The sequence below is a fragment of the Symphalangus syndactylus genome, chromosome X, assembly GCF_028878055.3.
Source record: "Symphalangus syndactylus isolate Jambi chromosome X, NHGRI_mSymSyn1-v2.1_pri, whole genome shotgun sequence".
Taxonomy (NCBI): Eukaryota; Metazoa; Chordata; class Mammalia; order Primates; family Hylobatidae; genus Symphalangus; species Symphalangus syndactylus.
The window spans coordinates 157,363,063-157,379,319 of NC_072447.2; the positions used below are offsets into that span (position 1 = coordinate 157,363,063).

General features: G+C 41.5%; 2 protein-coding genes across 6 annotated transcripts in view; one reads left to right on the forward strand and one right to left on the reverse strand.

Moving 5' to 3' along the window:
- MTCP1 (mature T cell proliferation 1) overlaps window positions 1–16,257 on the reverse strand; it is an 85,393-nt gene that overhangs the window by 6,698 nt on the left and 62,438 nt on the right. The window lies entirely within an intron of this gene.
- Window positions 51–16,257, forward strand: part of BRCC3 (BRCA1/BRCA2-containing complex subunit 3) — a 51,815-nt gene continuing 35,608 nt past the window's right edge. The window contains exons 1-5 of one of the 5 annotated variants that reach the window (XM_055269182.2): window positions 51–303; window positions 977–993; window positions 2,037–2,094; window positions 6,563–6,682; window positions 7,979–8,066. In XM_055269182.2, the coding sequence (XP_055125157.1) occupies window positions 181–303; window positions 977–993; window positions 2,037–2,094; window positions 6,563–6,682; window positions 7,979–8,066 (406 nt within the window). In that variant the 5' untranslated portion in view covers window positions 51–180. The other 4 variants (XM_055269183.2, XM_055269180.2, XM_055269181.2 and 1 more) reach the window with 4 other exon arrangements.

Here is a 16,257-nt window from a genome sequence, read left to right on the forward strand (position 1 = left end):
CCCACAGCCCCGCCCCCACAGCCCCGCCCGCTCCCTAAGCCCCGCCCCCGAGGAACCCGCGCGCCGAAGGCCAGGCCTGGGCGGAGCGCACAGCGCGGGGCGCTGGGGAGGCTGCGCCGCAGCACCCGGTTGGTCAGGACCAAGTGGGCCCGAAGCGGACGTGAGAAGGGTCGGGCCAAGATGGCGGTGCAGGTGGTGCAGGCGGTGCAGGCGGTTCATCTCGAGTCTGACGCTTTCCTCGTTTGCCTCAACCACGCTCTGAGCACAGAGAAGGAGGAAGTAATGGGGCTGTGCATAGGGGAGGTGAGTAGGTCTGTTAGCCTGGATGGAACCCTGCTGAGCAGTCCTAATGTGTCCCCGGGGTGGGTGCCGGCAGCTCCCAGGGCTGCGGAGGCCACAGGCATCCTCGATTTAGGTCCTTGGACACCCTTTACATAGCTCTGTCGCGGGGATCCCGGTTTCTTCTGGCCGCCTGACACTTGTTTAGTCTCCTAGGAGCCCCCGGCGGTCTGTACAGGCCCCGGGAGCCTTGCCCTTTCTCCTGTAGCCTGGCGCTTCTCTTTAGATCTGCGCTTTTCGCCCCGTTGACCAAAACTGCCAGGCAGGTCAGAAAGACACTGGAGTATAATGAGGATGTCCGGGTATTACGACGCAGCAGCTGACCACAGTTACAGCCCCTTGCCTCGCCTCGAGTCTTCTGTCTAGGGAGCAGAGATATCAACCAAACCATTTGAAGGGTATCGAAGAGCCTAACAGAAGGTGCGGGGCTTGAAGGAAGCAAAAGTTTCCGCTGCATTGTGTTGAGGAGGGGCCAAAGAGGATGAGGAAATACAGTTCAACTGTTTACAATTTAAAGTAATTCTACAGTCTTTCATACCATGTGCGTGAACACATGACCTAATTGTCATATAATCTGCATCATATGTCAAACAAACGTAATGTGATCAATAATGTTTTTTGCTTTTTCCCACTCTAGTTGAACGATGATACAAGGTAAGACTGTATTTGTTTACTCATATCTTATAATCTCTAAGTCATTGTTAACCTAAAATTATGGCGACTTTGGCAGTATTGTGTCCGGATCGTGTCTTAAATTAATTACCATTATCACTCCGGGGCTCCCTCAATGATACAACCTTGAACTTTGGTTTCTGCCTTACCTCCTATTCAGTTGAGATATGGCATAAACATCTAAATAAGCATTATCATAATTGTTGGGTTTTAGGGGTGAGACAGAGTCTCACTCTGTCGCCCAGGCTGGAGTGCAGTGGCTTGATCTCTGCTCACTGCAACCTCCGCCTTCCAGGTTCAAGCGATTCTCATGCCTCAGCCTCCCGAATAGCTGAGATTACAGGTGCCCACCACCACACCCGGCTATTTTTTTTTTTTTTTTTTTGTACAGACGGGGTTTCACCATGTTGGCCAGGCTGATCTCAAACTCCTGGGCTCAAGCAATCTGCCCACCTCGACCTCCCAAAGTGCTGGGATTTCAGGCGTGAGCCACCACACCTGGCCTTGCTCAGTGTATTTCATGTTCTGTGTCTCCTTAAATGCCAGTGAGATATCAGTAATTTTCTTTGTGACAGAGAGCATATACGTTTAGAGGCATTTCCCCCTGTTGACCCATTCCTTCACGTAAATTGACAGTGACATTGCCTTTCCTCCTGATGGACCTCAGTGATCTCAGTGATCCCCAGTAGCTTCAATACGTCACGTGGTGAAACCTTTCGGTAATGTTTTAATTTAAACTTCAAATCATACCATAGTTTACTTCTCAAGCCCACCTCCTTAATTCCCAGGATTCCAGGAATTTAGCTTTGTCCATTATAACTTCATACACTCAGCCACTTGTGCATGTGTCTCAGATTGCTTCTAACAGATATAGAGAGTGCAGCTCTAGCCTCACTTCAGTTTCCCTCGTCTTCTTTGGTCTCTGCTAAGATTTCATTGCAAAAACAGTTAGTCCTGTTATTTTGCTTTAATTCCTTTTTATATTCCAAACCCCACTTCCTTTTTTTTTTCTAATTTATTCCCAGTAGGAGTGACTCCAAATTTGCATATACTGGAACTGAAATGCGCACAGTTGCTGAAAAGGTATGTGTGCTAACATTTTGCATGATGGAAACTTGCAATTGGGGAAAGATTTCTGTAATCCAGTGATCTCAGCCAGAGTATGTGGTTTCTGGCTGGATGACATATTCTTTCTAGTAAAATCAGATGAAGAATCTACTCACTAGGAATGGGATCTAATTTTCTTTTCTTTGTAGCAAATTGTCTCTGTTTGATCAAGATTAATAATCACTGTCAGTACCATCCTCTTGCTGCTCTCCTTGCTGTCACTGCCTGTTTTCTGGCCCTTCTCCCACTTTCCTTGATACTTTGTTTGGCATGTAGTTCACATCACTATTACCTCTTTATCTCGAATTCCAACATCTACTCATGCAACCCTCTCTTCTTAAACAGGCAAACTAACCATAGCATCGTAGTTCTTAGTCTACCTTGACATTTTTCCTGTCTGCACGCCTACACCATCTTTTCTGGCATGCTCTAGCCTTGATGGTCTAGTGTAATGCTTCTCACCTAATCGTGGTATAGGACCAGTTAATGTTTCACTCAGTCTGTCACAGACCGATGCTTTTGTAAAATACAATAAAAATGAATTACTTCCCCTCCTCCCACCAAGTTATCAGGCCACAGCTTCATCTACTTATTACTACTAGTTACAAACTTCTCCACTTTAATCACTTTGCATCTCTTCCCATATCAAAGAAGTAAGCCCTCTTCCTATCCAAAGCTGCAGCTTCTTCAGAGACCTTGTTTATCAAATGTTCTGTCTCTTTTCTGGGTCTTCTCCCTGTCACCTGGTTCTTTTAGGATAAAAATATGCTTAAATTACTCTCATTTTCAGAAAGGAAAGCTACTTCTTAATCCTGTATCTTCCTGTAGTCACTACTCTTATGTCCTTCCTTTAATAGCCAGACTTCTTAAAAGAATGGGCTACAATTACTACTCCTTCACCTTCCCCAGTCAAACCCACTGAGGTCTGGTTTCTAATTCTACCTTCAGTGGATTATTTCCTGGTGCTTATCTTAATCTTTCTCCTTGAATCTCTGAACTCTCATGAGTTTTTGTTGGTTTTGCTGTATTGCCTTTATTCCTGTTTCCCCCTTCCCACAATCCTTTGTGGACGCCTCTTCCTCCTCTGTCTATGCATTAAATATTACTCATTCCTCTTAGGCACTGAAATCTCTGACTAAAGCAAGAAAGAGAGAAACAATTCACCCTGGGCATCAGTTACTAAGATACATTCCAAATCTTAATAATGTAATTTTATTATTCAAGATTTCATGCCCTCGTCTTGAGTTTTATGTCAGTTTGTACTGTCTAAATTAGATATTAAACTTTATTAGTTAAGCTGCCTTTTTAGTGTTGCATAGTGTATTTTTTATCCTTTTATTTTTAGCCTTTCTGTATACTAATATTTAAAATGTGTCTCTTATTAGCAGTAAATACTTTTAATTTTTATTTATTTTTTATTATTATACTTTAGGTTTTAGGGTACATGTGCACAATGTGCAGGTTTGTTACATATGTATCCATGTGCCATGTTGTTTTGCTGCACCCATTAACTTGTCATTTAGCATTAGGTATATCTCCTAGTGCTGTCCCTCCCCACTCCCCCCACCCCACAACAGTCCCCGGAGTGTGATGTTCCCCTTCCTGTGTCCACGAGTTCTCATTGTTCAATTCCCACCTATGAGTGAGAACATGCGGTGTTTGGTTTTTTGTCCTTGCGATAGTTTACTGAGAATGATGTTTTCCAGTTTCATCCATGTCCCTACAAAGGACAGGAACTCATCATTTTTTATGGCTGCATAGTATTCCATGGTGTATATGTGCCACATTTTCTTAATCCAGTCTATCATTGATGGACATTTGGGTTGGTTCCAAGTCTTTGCTATTGTGAATAGTGCCACAATAAACATACGTGTGCATGTGTCTTGATAGCAGCATGATTTATAGTCCTTTGGGTATATACCCAGTAATGGGATGGCTGGGTCAAATGGTATTTCTAGTTCTAGATCCCTGAGGAATCACCACACTGACTTCCATCATTAAAAAGTCAGGAAACAACAGGTGCTGGAGAGGATGTGGAGAAATAGGAACACTTTTACACTGTTGGTGGGACTGTAAACTAGTTCAACCATTGTGGAAGTCAGTGTGGTAAATACTTTTTAAAAAATTTAGTGTGATAATCTTTTTAAGTGGAGTATCTAGTTGAAAAACAAAACAAAAATAAACCGCAAAAAAAGAAATATAATGTGAGCCACGAATGTGATCCATATACATAATTTTAAATTTTTTAGTAATCACAGTAAAAAGGAATAAATGAAATTAATTTGAAGGGTGTATTTTATTTAACCTAAGTATCTGAAGGATTATTATTTTAATATGTAGTGAATATTAAGAAATGTTGAGATATTTTACATTCCTTTTTTCTCTTTTGTGTTGCCTTTGAATTCTGTGTATTTCATACTTGCTGCACATCTGAAATTAGACCTGTTGCACAGTGAAAATCTATAGCTTATTTCAAAAGCCTTCTCTCAGATTTCACCCTTGTCCCTTCAACATCTGATAATGCTAAGCCCACTCTTTCCCCTGAAACTCTTGTACCGTTTCATTGTTCTGGTTTTGCCTTCTTTGTCTTCCTCCCTGGCCCTTCTTGTTCTTCCCCGCACTAAATGTGGCCACTCCCCTTGATTCAGGCCAAGGCCTCTGCTCCCTTTCTCCACTCCTTTTTTGTCCACTCATAAATGCTTTATTGATTCCTGCATTGATTCTGTTTGAGTCTAAGCTATAATCCCACTTGCCTGCTAAAAATTGCCATATTGTAGATCTCTCATCCCAGATTATCTCATCTGAAAACAAGCTCATCTTGTTTCCTTCCTGACCCTTTCTAAACTTAGATCTGCCTCACATGTTCTACCTAGTTTCAACCTTGAAACTTTAGAGTCCTCTTTGACCGTTTCTTGTCCACCATCACCCATGGTCCATAAGCTACCAAATCTTGTAGATTCATTCTTTTTAATGGGTCTCAAATCTGTTTCTTCCATCTCTGCCATCTGCTTAGCCCAGTACTTCATGTACAGTTTATCTGAAATATTTTTTTTTCGTTCGAGTTCATCCTGCAAATTATGGCTTGGCATTTGAGGTCTCGTACATTCTCACTCCAACTTTCTTAGCTTTGCCATCTGCCATTTCACCTCAAGCTCTGTATCTAAATCAGTTGGCTAAGTTGTCTCCCAGACACCTCATTTACAGTTTACTACTTCCATTCGGCACCTGTAGAAAATCTGTTCCCCCAACTTCCCACAGTAATCAAGGAATGGATACACTTGTCTGCCTTTTCTATGAAGATTTTTTCTTTTTTAGATTCATATTCTGCTTATGTAAAAGATTACTTTTCTAATATAAGTGAGTTCTTTCCTCTGAGCTCTTGTATTAGTCTGTTATCACACTGTAAAGAACTCTCTGAGGCCGGGTGCGGTGGGTTATGCCTGTAATCCCAGCACTTTGGGAGGTCGAGGCGGGCCTGAAGTCAGGAGTTTTGAGACCAGCCTAGCCAATATAGCTACCAAAAAATACAAAAAGCTGGGCATGGTGGCGTGTGCCTGTAATCCCAGCTGCTGGGGAGGCTGAGGTAGGAGAATCGCTTGAACCCAGGAGGTAGACGTTCCAGTGAGCTGAGATTGCACTACTGCACTCCAGCCTGGGCAACAGAGTGAGACTGTGTGAAAAAAAAAAAACAAAAAACTCCCTGAGACTGGGTAATTTATATAGAAAAGAGGTTTAATTGACTTACAGTTCCACATGGCTGGGGAGGCTTCAGGAAACTTATAATCATCGTGGAAGGTGAAGGGGAAGCAAGGCACATCTTACATGGCGGTAGGAGAGAGAGTCAGGGGGGAAGTGCCACACTTTTAAATCATCAGATCTCCTGAGAACTCACTCTCACACTATTATGAGAACAGTGTGGGGGAAATCCACCCCTACAATCCAATCACCTTTCACCAGGTGTCTCTCCTGATACGTGGGGTGTACAATTTGAGATGAAATTTGGGTGGGGACACAGAGCCCAGCTGTATCAGCTCCTATGGCATTGACTTACAACATTATCTTAGTGGAGTTTCATGAATGACAACTTGCCACTCAACCGTGTCATTAGCACATTGAACCCTTTGTCAGCACTCTGATTTATATTCCTTTGTGTGATACACTGTTTTGTACATAGTTGTAAGTCAAATAATTACTAGTTGATCATCCTAAAAGTCCTTCCTTGACCTAAATATTAGCATATATATTTTATATTTTTGTGTCTGAAATGTATATATTGAGGTTGGGTGTCTTTTATTTGAAACATTTCATTATTCATGAGAAAAGTGTCAGTTTTCTAAAATGGAATATTTTATCTGGTATTATAATAAAATGCAATTCTATAGTTGAAGGGGGGTGTGTTATTGGAGAGAGCCATAAGTAACCATTTCTGTGCATTTTCCTTTAGGTTGATGCCGTCAGAATTGTTCACATTCATTCTGTCATCATCTTACGACGTTCTGATAAGAGGAAGGACCGAGTAGAAATTTCTCCAGAGCAGCTGTCTGCAGCTTCAACAGAGGCAGAGATATCCTTACTGGTCAATAGAAGCTTTTATGTGCTCTGGGGTTCCTGGGCCGCCTTGCTGCTTGCTGCAGTCATCCTGCTTTAGGTGGTTTCACAAATTTTCTTCCGTTAGATCCAATTGTTTGGTTATTAGAATTTCTCTCTATTTCTCCTTTTGAGTGGCTTTTATTGGAAGAATTAGAAATTTTCTGACATTCCTGCTCCTAAATGCCAAAAGATCTCAGGATCAAACCCTGTGACAATGAACCGTGTGTGGAGTCCCCTCCATCTTCCTCCCTAGTCTTCTCTCCAATCCTCCCTGCCCCTCCTTCCGGTTTTCCTAGTATCATTTAATTTCTAGGCCATTTACTATCTTGGTCTCTATCCTCTTGAGAGATTCTCTTTTGTGACTTCCTCTCAAAAAATGCAATGCTGGGAACTGATTGCAATGTTTCATGTTAAATATAACCCCAAAATGATCAAATGGGGCATTTGTTTCCTGTGATTTGTTTCAGTATGATTCTGAGTGTCCTGGCCGGCGCCTCGTAAGTGAATATGAAGCTGATCCCCATCCCACTTTTGTTTTCTTCAGGGATCCTTTCCCTGGCCTCCGGTAGTTTCCTCACATGCTTCCGCTCATCAGTGATCTGCTGAAGGCTCAAGTGGGACCCTCAAGTGCGGATATGCAGGCTATCCCTCTGCAGCTCTCCTCTCTGGTCCTCTGCCCTGCAAACTTCAGCTGCAATTACTATTTGTTAAGCACTTACTAGGTGTTTGCCAGGCACTGTGCTAAACACCGTGTGTGGATTATTGCACTTACTTTTCACTGCTCTGAAACATTATTCTCCTGCCTCAGTCTGCAGCTGAAGAAATGGGCTAAGAGAAGTTAAGTAGTTTCTCTTGGCATTTGAAAACTTGAAAATATATCTTAGAAATATTGTTTCTCAGACTTAGTTGTATAAAAAGGATTATTATATTTTAATATAATAATTTGCAGGAAAAGTAATCAGCATTTTACAGGATAATAGCAGCAGTCTTGAAAGTGACAACTTCTGAAGATTTAGAAAAGCTTTTCAGATAGCACAGTGGTAAGGATTCAAGTGATGAAACATCAGCTAAATTAAACTTGAGGATGTAAGTAGTTTTAGAAATTTTGGCTTTAAATGGGCATTATGGGAAACTCAGCATTAACCTTATTTCATTCTTTTGTTGCCATTAAATTGTAATAAGCTTATTTTAAACTTCAGCATGCTTTCTCAACCCTTATTAGCATCATAAATTTTGTTGCCACATTTTGAAAGTACCTTGACAGACACACAGGTTGGCTGAACTGACAGGCCGCCCCATGAGAGTTGTGGGCTGGTATCATTCCCATCCTCATATAACTGTTTGGCCTTCACATGTTGGTAAGTATCATAGGGTTGCAGTGTTTATTGTTCTCAGAAACTAATATCATGTTTCCTTCTCCATTACATAGGCTGTGGTTATTTTAAACCAAAATTTGACTGTCCTTTAGCAGATGTCATTATTTTGATTTATTTTATTATGTATTAAAAGTAATGATTTATGTCATATTGATTGTTTTTAATAAGTCTGTCAGTTGATATAAAAAAATTAAACTGTTAACTGAAAATTGCTGATTGCTGAATATCATTACTGTCCAGGACACTCCCATTCTGCAGACTTAAAGATATTAAAGGGTAAATTTTGCAAAATTGATTTTTACAGTTGCTGTTTACGTATAGTCCATTGGGGCTCTCAATATACATCTTTACCCTTCTAATCAGTGTAATGTAACTAAATTGCTTTCTTTCTACCTTTACCCCTTTTTGAGAATCATGGTGGTTTTTTTGTCCGTATCTGCCTCTCCAGAAAGAAGGAGAATAACTTGGGGAGAGTGAACTAATAATATTCACGAGCACTTAACTATGTGCTAATGGTTTACAAATGTTTTCTTCTCTAATCCTTGTGGCAACCTGTGAGTTAGAGATCTTACCCCCATTGCACAGAAGGATAAACAAAGACTCACGTGAATTAAGTAAGTGGCAGAGCTGAGGTTAGAACCCAGGTCTGACTTCCAAGTCTGCTCTTCCCACTGTGCTACTACTAGTCATATGGGTTTGAGTTGATAGCAAGTTCTATATTCATCTACACTGTGATACGAATGGCAAAAAATCATCAGTGGTACAGTCCCAGACTTTAATGAAACACGAGTGGTCCTAAGAAATACAGTATTAGTTCTCAGTCTTGGGTGGGTGAGGATGTTTCTCAGAATCACCTGAGAAAGCTTTCATAAAATGTGCCTGCCCCAAATTAATCTTTCCTAGACCCTAACTCAGACCTACTGTAACAACCTCTGGGAATAGGTGTTAGGTGGGGATATTGTTGAACACCCTCAGTTAAATACTGATTTAGAGTAAGGGAGATGACAGATCTACCTTCTCCCAGATTTGCCAAATTTTAACATTTGGCAACGTTTGCTGTATCATTCTCTTTTACATATATGTGTATACGTGTGTGTCTGAAGATAATTTTTTCCTGAAGTATTAGATTAAGTTGCAGACATGGTACCTTTTACCCCTACTCTTCACTATGAATTTCCTAAACACAAAGAAATTCTCTTACATAACCATGGTACATTTATAAAAATTGGGAAATTAACATTCATATAATACTATTATTTAAATTACAGACCTTATTCAGATTCTTTAATTGGCTCACTGATGTCCCAATAAAGTTGTTTTTATAACTATTAATATATTCCTGTAAAGCCTTAATGTCACTGAAAAAATTCAGTGTCTGATTTGTTTTCCTGTCATTGTCAACACTGAAATCAGATTGGCCTAAAATTTTTACCATGGTAGTGGGATCAGCCACTAATGAAGAAAAGTTTGACACATATATTACTGAACAATTATTTTCACTATAGTAATAAGTTACAGTGGGAAATAAATACATAAAATTTGGTGGTAAAAAATTCCCTACGAATTTAAGGAAAAATACCTTATAAGTATCTGAAGCAGAGCACCCAGAAAGTTTCAGAGTTCAGAGAATAATTGAATTCTCTCAGGGGAGAAGATCTGAGCCATTAAACAAGAATCCAGGTAGGAGTTTGTAATGCAGCAGTAACAGTAGTGAGAACGTTTCAATCTTCATAGCAGTTAGGAAAAAAAAAAGGGATATTGCAGAAAGTAACTGAAAAAAATAAACTCTAAATTATGAAATGATTAAGGAGCCATGTGCAAATAATTCAAGACAAAATAGATTTGGAGTCCAGAGTATAGAGATCCTACCTGAACAAGTATTAGAATATGCTTTGAATACCAGCTTTGATTTAGTTGGAGACTAGGTCTCTGTTAGCATCTTGTTTCAGTCACTTACTAGTTGAGAAAATTTTTTGTTTTTTTTTTTTTTTTTTTTTTTTTTTGAGACGGAGTCTCGCTCTGTCGCCCAGGCTGGAGTGCAGTGGCGCAATCTCGGCTCACTGCAAGCTCCGCCTCCCGGGTTCACGCCATTCTCCTGCCTCAGCCTCTCCGAGTAGCTGGGACTACAGGCGCACGCCACCACGCCCGGCTAATTTTTTGTATTTTTAGTAGAGACGAGGTTTCACCGTGGTCTCGATCTCCTGACCTCATGATCCGCCCGCCTCGGCCTCCCAAAGTGCTGGGATTACAAGCGTGAGCCACCGCGCCCGGCCCCAAATTTGCCCGGCCGAGAAAATATTTTAACTTGTCTGTGCCTCTCTAGTTTCCTCTCTGTCAGAAAAGAACATAGTCTCAGAGTTGTTAAGAGTAGTGTATGAAAATCATGTATGCGACACCTTGTTCCACACTTACCATGGTAGCTGTTCACCTATAAAATGAACAATAAAAGAAAGACGCCAAAGCATTTATTTTTAAAACTCTCAAGGACATGGAGAGAGTATATGAAATATCTATATTGAAGGGCAGACAATATTCAAAGGATTAACAATGAGGACACGTCAGGTCTGTCACCTGAGATCTCAAAAATATTTACAGGCCGGGCATAGTGGCTCACGCCTGTACTCCCAGCACTTTGGCAGGATGAGGTAGGCAGATCACTTAAGGTCAGGAGTTGGAGACCCGCCTGGCCAACAAGGTGAAACCCTGTTTCTGTTAAAAATGTAAAAATTAGCCAGGCATGGTGGCGGGTGCCTGTAATCCAAGTTACTGGGGAGACTAAGGCAGGAGAATTCACTTGAACCTGGGAGATGGAGGTTGCAGTGAGCTGAGATTGTACCACTGCACTCCAACCAGGGTGACAGAGCGAGATTCTGTCTCAAAAAAAAGAAAAAGTACAGTAATGGAACTATGGGTACAATTAAAGAAAAATAATTGCTCAACTGAGCTGGCATTCACACTTATCTCCAAACAGCCTTTTAAGAAGTAGTACCTTATAAATGTATGCAATTATGATTTGTCAATTAAAACTAATATTTGAGAAAGTAAATAAATGGGAAAAAAAGAATTGAGTCTAACAGAGGCATTGTATTGCATTGCAAACCTCAGAAAAAGTGAGCAATGAATAAAAACTACGTTTAATAGGAAAAGAATTCCAAGCCGTGGTAAAGAATGACAAGTGAGAAAGTGAAATCTTTTTTTCTGTTAAAGGAAAGGTATAATTTTAGTTGGTGAGGGAGAGTGATGTGACCATTTCAGTGCTTTTAATAAGGTAATTAGTGCAATTAGGTTAAGTTCCAGTGGGCTAGGTAACACTGTTTTGAACATAATTTAAAGGGATCATTCCATAAAATGATTCTTCAGGAATAATAAAGTCATGGCTCCTGCTGTCCTAGACCTTAATGATTTTGTTGAGGGGAAAACAGTGAGTAACGTGATAAAGAAGAAATGAGATATAGTCCATATAGAACATTTGTACTTGTAAATATAAACAGGGGAAGCACCTATAAAAATAGAAGCCTTGGGATTAGGAAAAAGGAAGAATAAGATGTTATTAAAGACAAGCTGCAAACCTAAAGACTTGAACAAAAACTAACAAGCTAGGTTAAGCTGTGTGGGGAAAATAAAGAGCAGCCATCATCAGCTAAAGGGTAAGTGAGAGAAGATAGGTCATTCATTCTATAACAAAAGGCGTAGTAACTAAGGAAACTCTAATGAGGCTGAATTATGTGCCCTACCATAGCAACGTACATGTACACAAGATAAAGTTTTACATGTAAGGAATGGAAACTAGTTGAAATAGAACTTGATGACCCACTTTCAGAATGTATTCATTCCTTCAAAAGAACATAAAGTGAGTTGGCGTTGGGTTGAGGTTGGCAGTGGAGGGTGGGGGGACAGTGAACAAAAGCAAGGGTGAGGTAGGACAAGCACACACACAAAGACTTTAAAATTTCATCTTAAAAGAATTTTATTCTTACAGAAAAATTTCAAGAATAGTATGAAGAACCAGATGCAACAATTGTTAACCTTTGGTCGCATTTGCTTTATCATATTCTCCCTCCCTCTCCAACATACACACATGCACGTGTGCACACATGCTATTTGAGAGTGAGTTGCAGACATGATGCTCCTTTACATTTAAATACTTCATTGTGTATTTCTCAAGATCAAGGGTATTTATTTACATAACCACAGTGCAATTGTCAAAATAAGCACATTTAATAAATGCGATCATATTGTGCAAACTACACGGAACTTATTCACATTTTGCCAGTTAACTCAATATTGTCCTTTATGGCAGTTTTTTCTTTCCAATCCAGGATCCAATCTCAGATCATGCATGGCATTTAGCCTTCATGTCACTTTAGTCTCCTTTCCTCTGGACCAGCTCCTTAGACTTTTTTTCCTCTTTCATGACATAGACATTTTAGGAGATGGAATGTTGCTCCATTTGACTTTGTCTACTGTTTACTTATGACTAGATTCAGGTTATGCACTTTTGTCATGTGGTGCTAGGCCTGTCTCAGCGTCTCCCATCAGGACGTGCGTGATTTCTCTGCCTGACACTAACATTTTCATGCCACTGATGAGGCAGAATTAACAAATGTGAGTCAAATGGGAAGAGGTGATAACAAGCCTCTTCTCAGCCTGTCCATTTGTTGAACAGATACTGAGGACTTGCCCATACCAATTTGTAATAATATCTGCAAAGCCAATTCCAAAATTGGGAAGCTGTGCATGTTCCATGATATCTCTGATCAGTATGCTCCTACTTTCTGCAAAGGCAAACCCTTTCATTTTCAAACCTCTGAATTCCCCATTTCTGCCTTCACATTCAGCAATGTTATCTAACATTGCTTCCCACTTTAATAGAGAAAACAGGAACCATTAGAAAGGAATTTCATCTGTTTCTCTTGATTCACGTACTTCTCACTGTGCCTCTCCTCCCTTTTTCCCTCCTATTTTATCTTTGCCTCCTACATTCTCAAGAACCTTACACTGTTTTTTTGCCCCTCTTTTTTACACATCTACATACTTTTCCACTATACTGGATTCTTCCCATCATTATTTCTTCCAACAAATTTGAGTGTCTATCATGTGTCAAAGTGCTGAAGATAATGAATGAGAGAAACATGGTCCCTGCCTTCATGGAGCTTTCAAATATGTTCATACTTCACATTGAGGAAAACAACAAAAACACTCTAGTTTGGCTTCTATTATAAGTGGATCTTGCTAGAGTCATCAATGGTATCCATGTTGAAAATCTAGTGACCATTTTAAAATCCCATCTTATAAAACATTGACACTGTCAGGTACTCTCTACTTATTGAAATACTTCCCAGCTAATCACGAGGAGTGTGTGACTTTTGGGGGAACAAACTAAGCTGACAGTCAGAGCTGAAATACCCAGTCCAAAACCAGATGGCTAGTAAGTAGCAGAGCCAGTATCTGAATTGAGTTTATATGAGTCTAGAGCCTAGGATTTCTGCAGCATCTCACTTTGATTGAACAAGTGGGAATCGTATTCATGGAAGTAGGAAGTGGAGGAGGAAACATAGGTTTGGTGATGGGGAAAGAGATACAGTTCAGTTACGTCATACACACACTTAACGTACCTGAATTTTACCTATACGGTACACGTTTGCAAAAGAAAAATAAGTGATTTAAATAGTGCAGACTATTTCATAAATCTCTCAAGACTTGGTACTGTTTGTAGAAGTTATTCTTATATTCATTTTATTTTACTTGTAAATGCTTATCCAAGGAGACATGTACCTGTAGTTATGTTCCTCATTTTAAGATCTGCTCAATTTTTTTTTTCTAGCACTAAGGTGAGTTCTAATATCTTTGTTTAAAAAGTTTTTTTTTTTTTTTTTTTTTTTTGAGACAGAGTCTGGCTCTGTTGCCCAGGCTGGAGTGCAGTGGCACGATCTCAGCTCACTGCAAGCTCCACCTCCCAGGTTCGCACCATTCTCCTGCCTCAGCCTCCCGAGTAGCTGGGACTACAGGCACCTGCCACCATGCCTGGCTAATTTTTTGCATTTTTAGTAGAGACGGGGTTTCACCATGTTAGCCAGGATGGTCTCGATCTCCTGACCTTGTGATCCACCCACCTCAGCCTCCCAAAGTTCTGGGATTACAGGCATGAGCCACCGCGCCCAGCCCCAAAAAGTTTTTTTAAAGTAGGATAGGCCAGGTGTAGTGGCTCCTGCCTGTAATTGCAGCACTTTGGGAGACTGACGTGGGAGGATTGCTTCAGCCTGGGAGTTCAAGTCCATCCTGGGCAAGATGGCGAGCCTCTGTCTCTTAAATTTTGTTTTTAATTAGCCAGGTGTGGTGATGCATGCATGTATTTCCAGCTACTCCGGAGGCTAAGGCTAAGAACATTTCCAGTGGCCTCCACATGTAATTTTGGAAAGATAGGCTGGATTCAGAGCAGGTCTGCCACTTCACAGGAACATTTTCGCCACGTAGCTCCTAAAAGGAAATGAGAAGGCCTATTTCTGAAATGTTTCCACGTCCCCTTGGGGGGAAAGCAGTTTCAGTTCATTCCTCCACTGACATTAAAAGAGAATGTCTATTTCAGGCAAGAATAATAAAATGGGTTTTTAATACTACATATGGTTATTTCATCATATTTCTTAGGAATGGTGCTGTGTAATATCACTGTGCACAAAGTTACAGATTCTTCAAGAAAACTGTTTCTTAAATACCTGTGTAATTGCCCACAAAGGGGCCCAGTGCATGTGACATTTAGTCTAACTTACAGCTTAACCAGCCCTCTGCCTTACTTGCCATACAGAAAAGCTGAATCCACTGGTTTCCAGGTCAGTTTATGTGGTCCAGTCCCCAACCTGCTTTCTTCCTGAGAGACCCAACCAGAGGAAACTCTGACCAAAAGAGCATCTCTCATGTACCAGGCTCAGGTTTTCAACAGAAAACAGATAAGGGACCTCCAACTTTTTATTCTTGGGTCTGAAGTCACATCCTGAAGAGTTTGGTTACACCAGTAATGAAACATACATGGTTTCCTATTGCTTTCCTTTCTTTATTTCCGGTGAGGATAATGTCACCAGAGAGTTCCACCTCCCTCTCTCAGTAACAGGGAGAAGTGAAACAGGCAATCGGATCTCAAGCAGGGTCTTGGCTTGAGCCTTGGGGCAGTTTACAGAGTTTCTCTCTTGACCACGGAGATCTTTACCAATTTGCTGGGTAGGTCCATGGCTGCCTGGTTCCCCCAGGACTGCTTTGCCATGACAGCTACCTGAATGACTCCGAGGAACTGCTCTTTGGTGATTTCAGGAGGTTCTTTCCCTTTAAGGGTTCTTCAGACAAAATGTCTGAAGCGCTCTCGATATGAGTTTTGGTAGCGGCCAGCCTGGGTCTGGGAGCAGAGGGATAGGACATACCCTGCCTGGTCATGCCCAAGGAATTCTGATTGTTCATCTGCAACACACCTTGGGAATCATGAACGTCCCGTCTGTGGTCACAGCTGTCTGTCCGGTGCTGGCTGATATCCAAGCTAACAGCCGCCCCATTGGGAAACTTCATGCTGATCACAGTGGCATCTGCATCCTTTAAGGAGGCCATATCTGGTCAGAAGGCATGTCCGAGAGAAAGCACAGTGTCCAGAGTGGCTTTTCACAGCAACATGCACGCCATGTCCACATTGTGTACCCAGTCTTGTAGAGAACCCCACCTGCCCGCCCACCCTCCCTTCCTCCCTCTGTCCCTCCCTCCCTCCCTTCCTTGCCCAGGCTGGAGTGCAATGGCGCCATCTCAGGTCACTGCAACCGCCGTCTCCTGGGCTCAAGCGATTCTCCTGTCTCAGCCTCCCAAGTAGCTGGGATTACAGGCGTGTGCCACCACGCCCAGCTAATTTTTTTTTCCATTTTGAGTAGAGAGGGGGTTTCACCGCATTGGCCAGGCTGGTCTCAAACTCATGACCTCAGGTGATCTGCCCGCCTTGGCCTCCCAAAGTGCTGGGATTACAGGCGTGAGCCACCGCGCCTGGCCGGCCCTTTCTTTAGGAAACCAGGAGAAGCCCCTGCTCACAGCGCCATCTGGTGGATCCTTGTGTAAGAACTGGATTAAAGCTCTTAAAAACCAGAGTAAAGGCGTTCCCAATCTCTCGGCTTCCTCAAAGCAGGACTGGGCAGTCGCGTATTCAAAC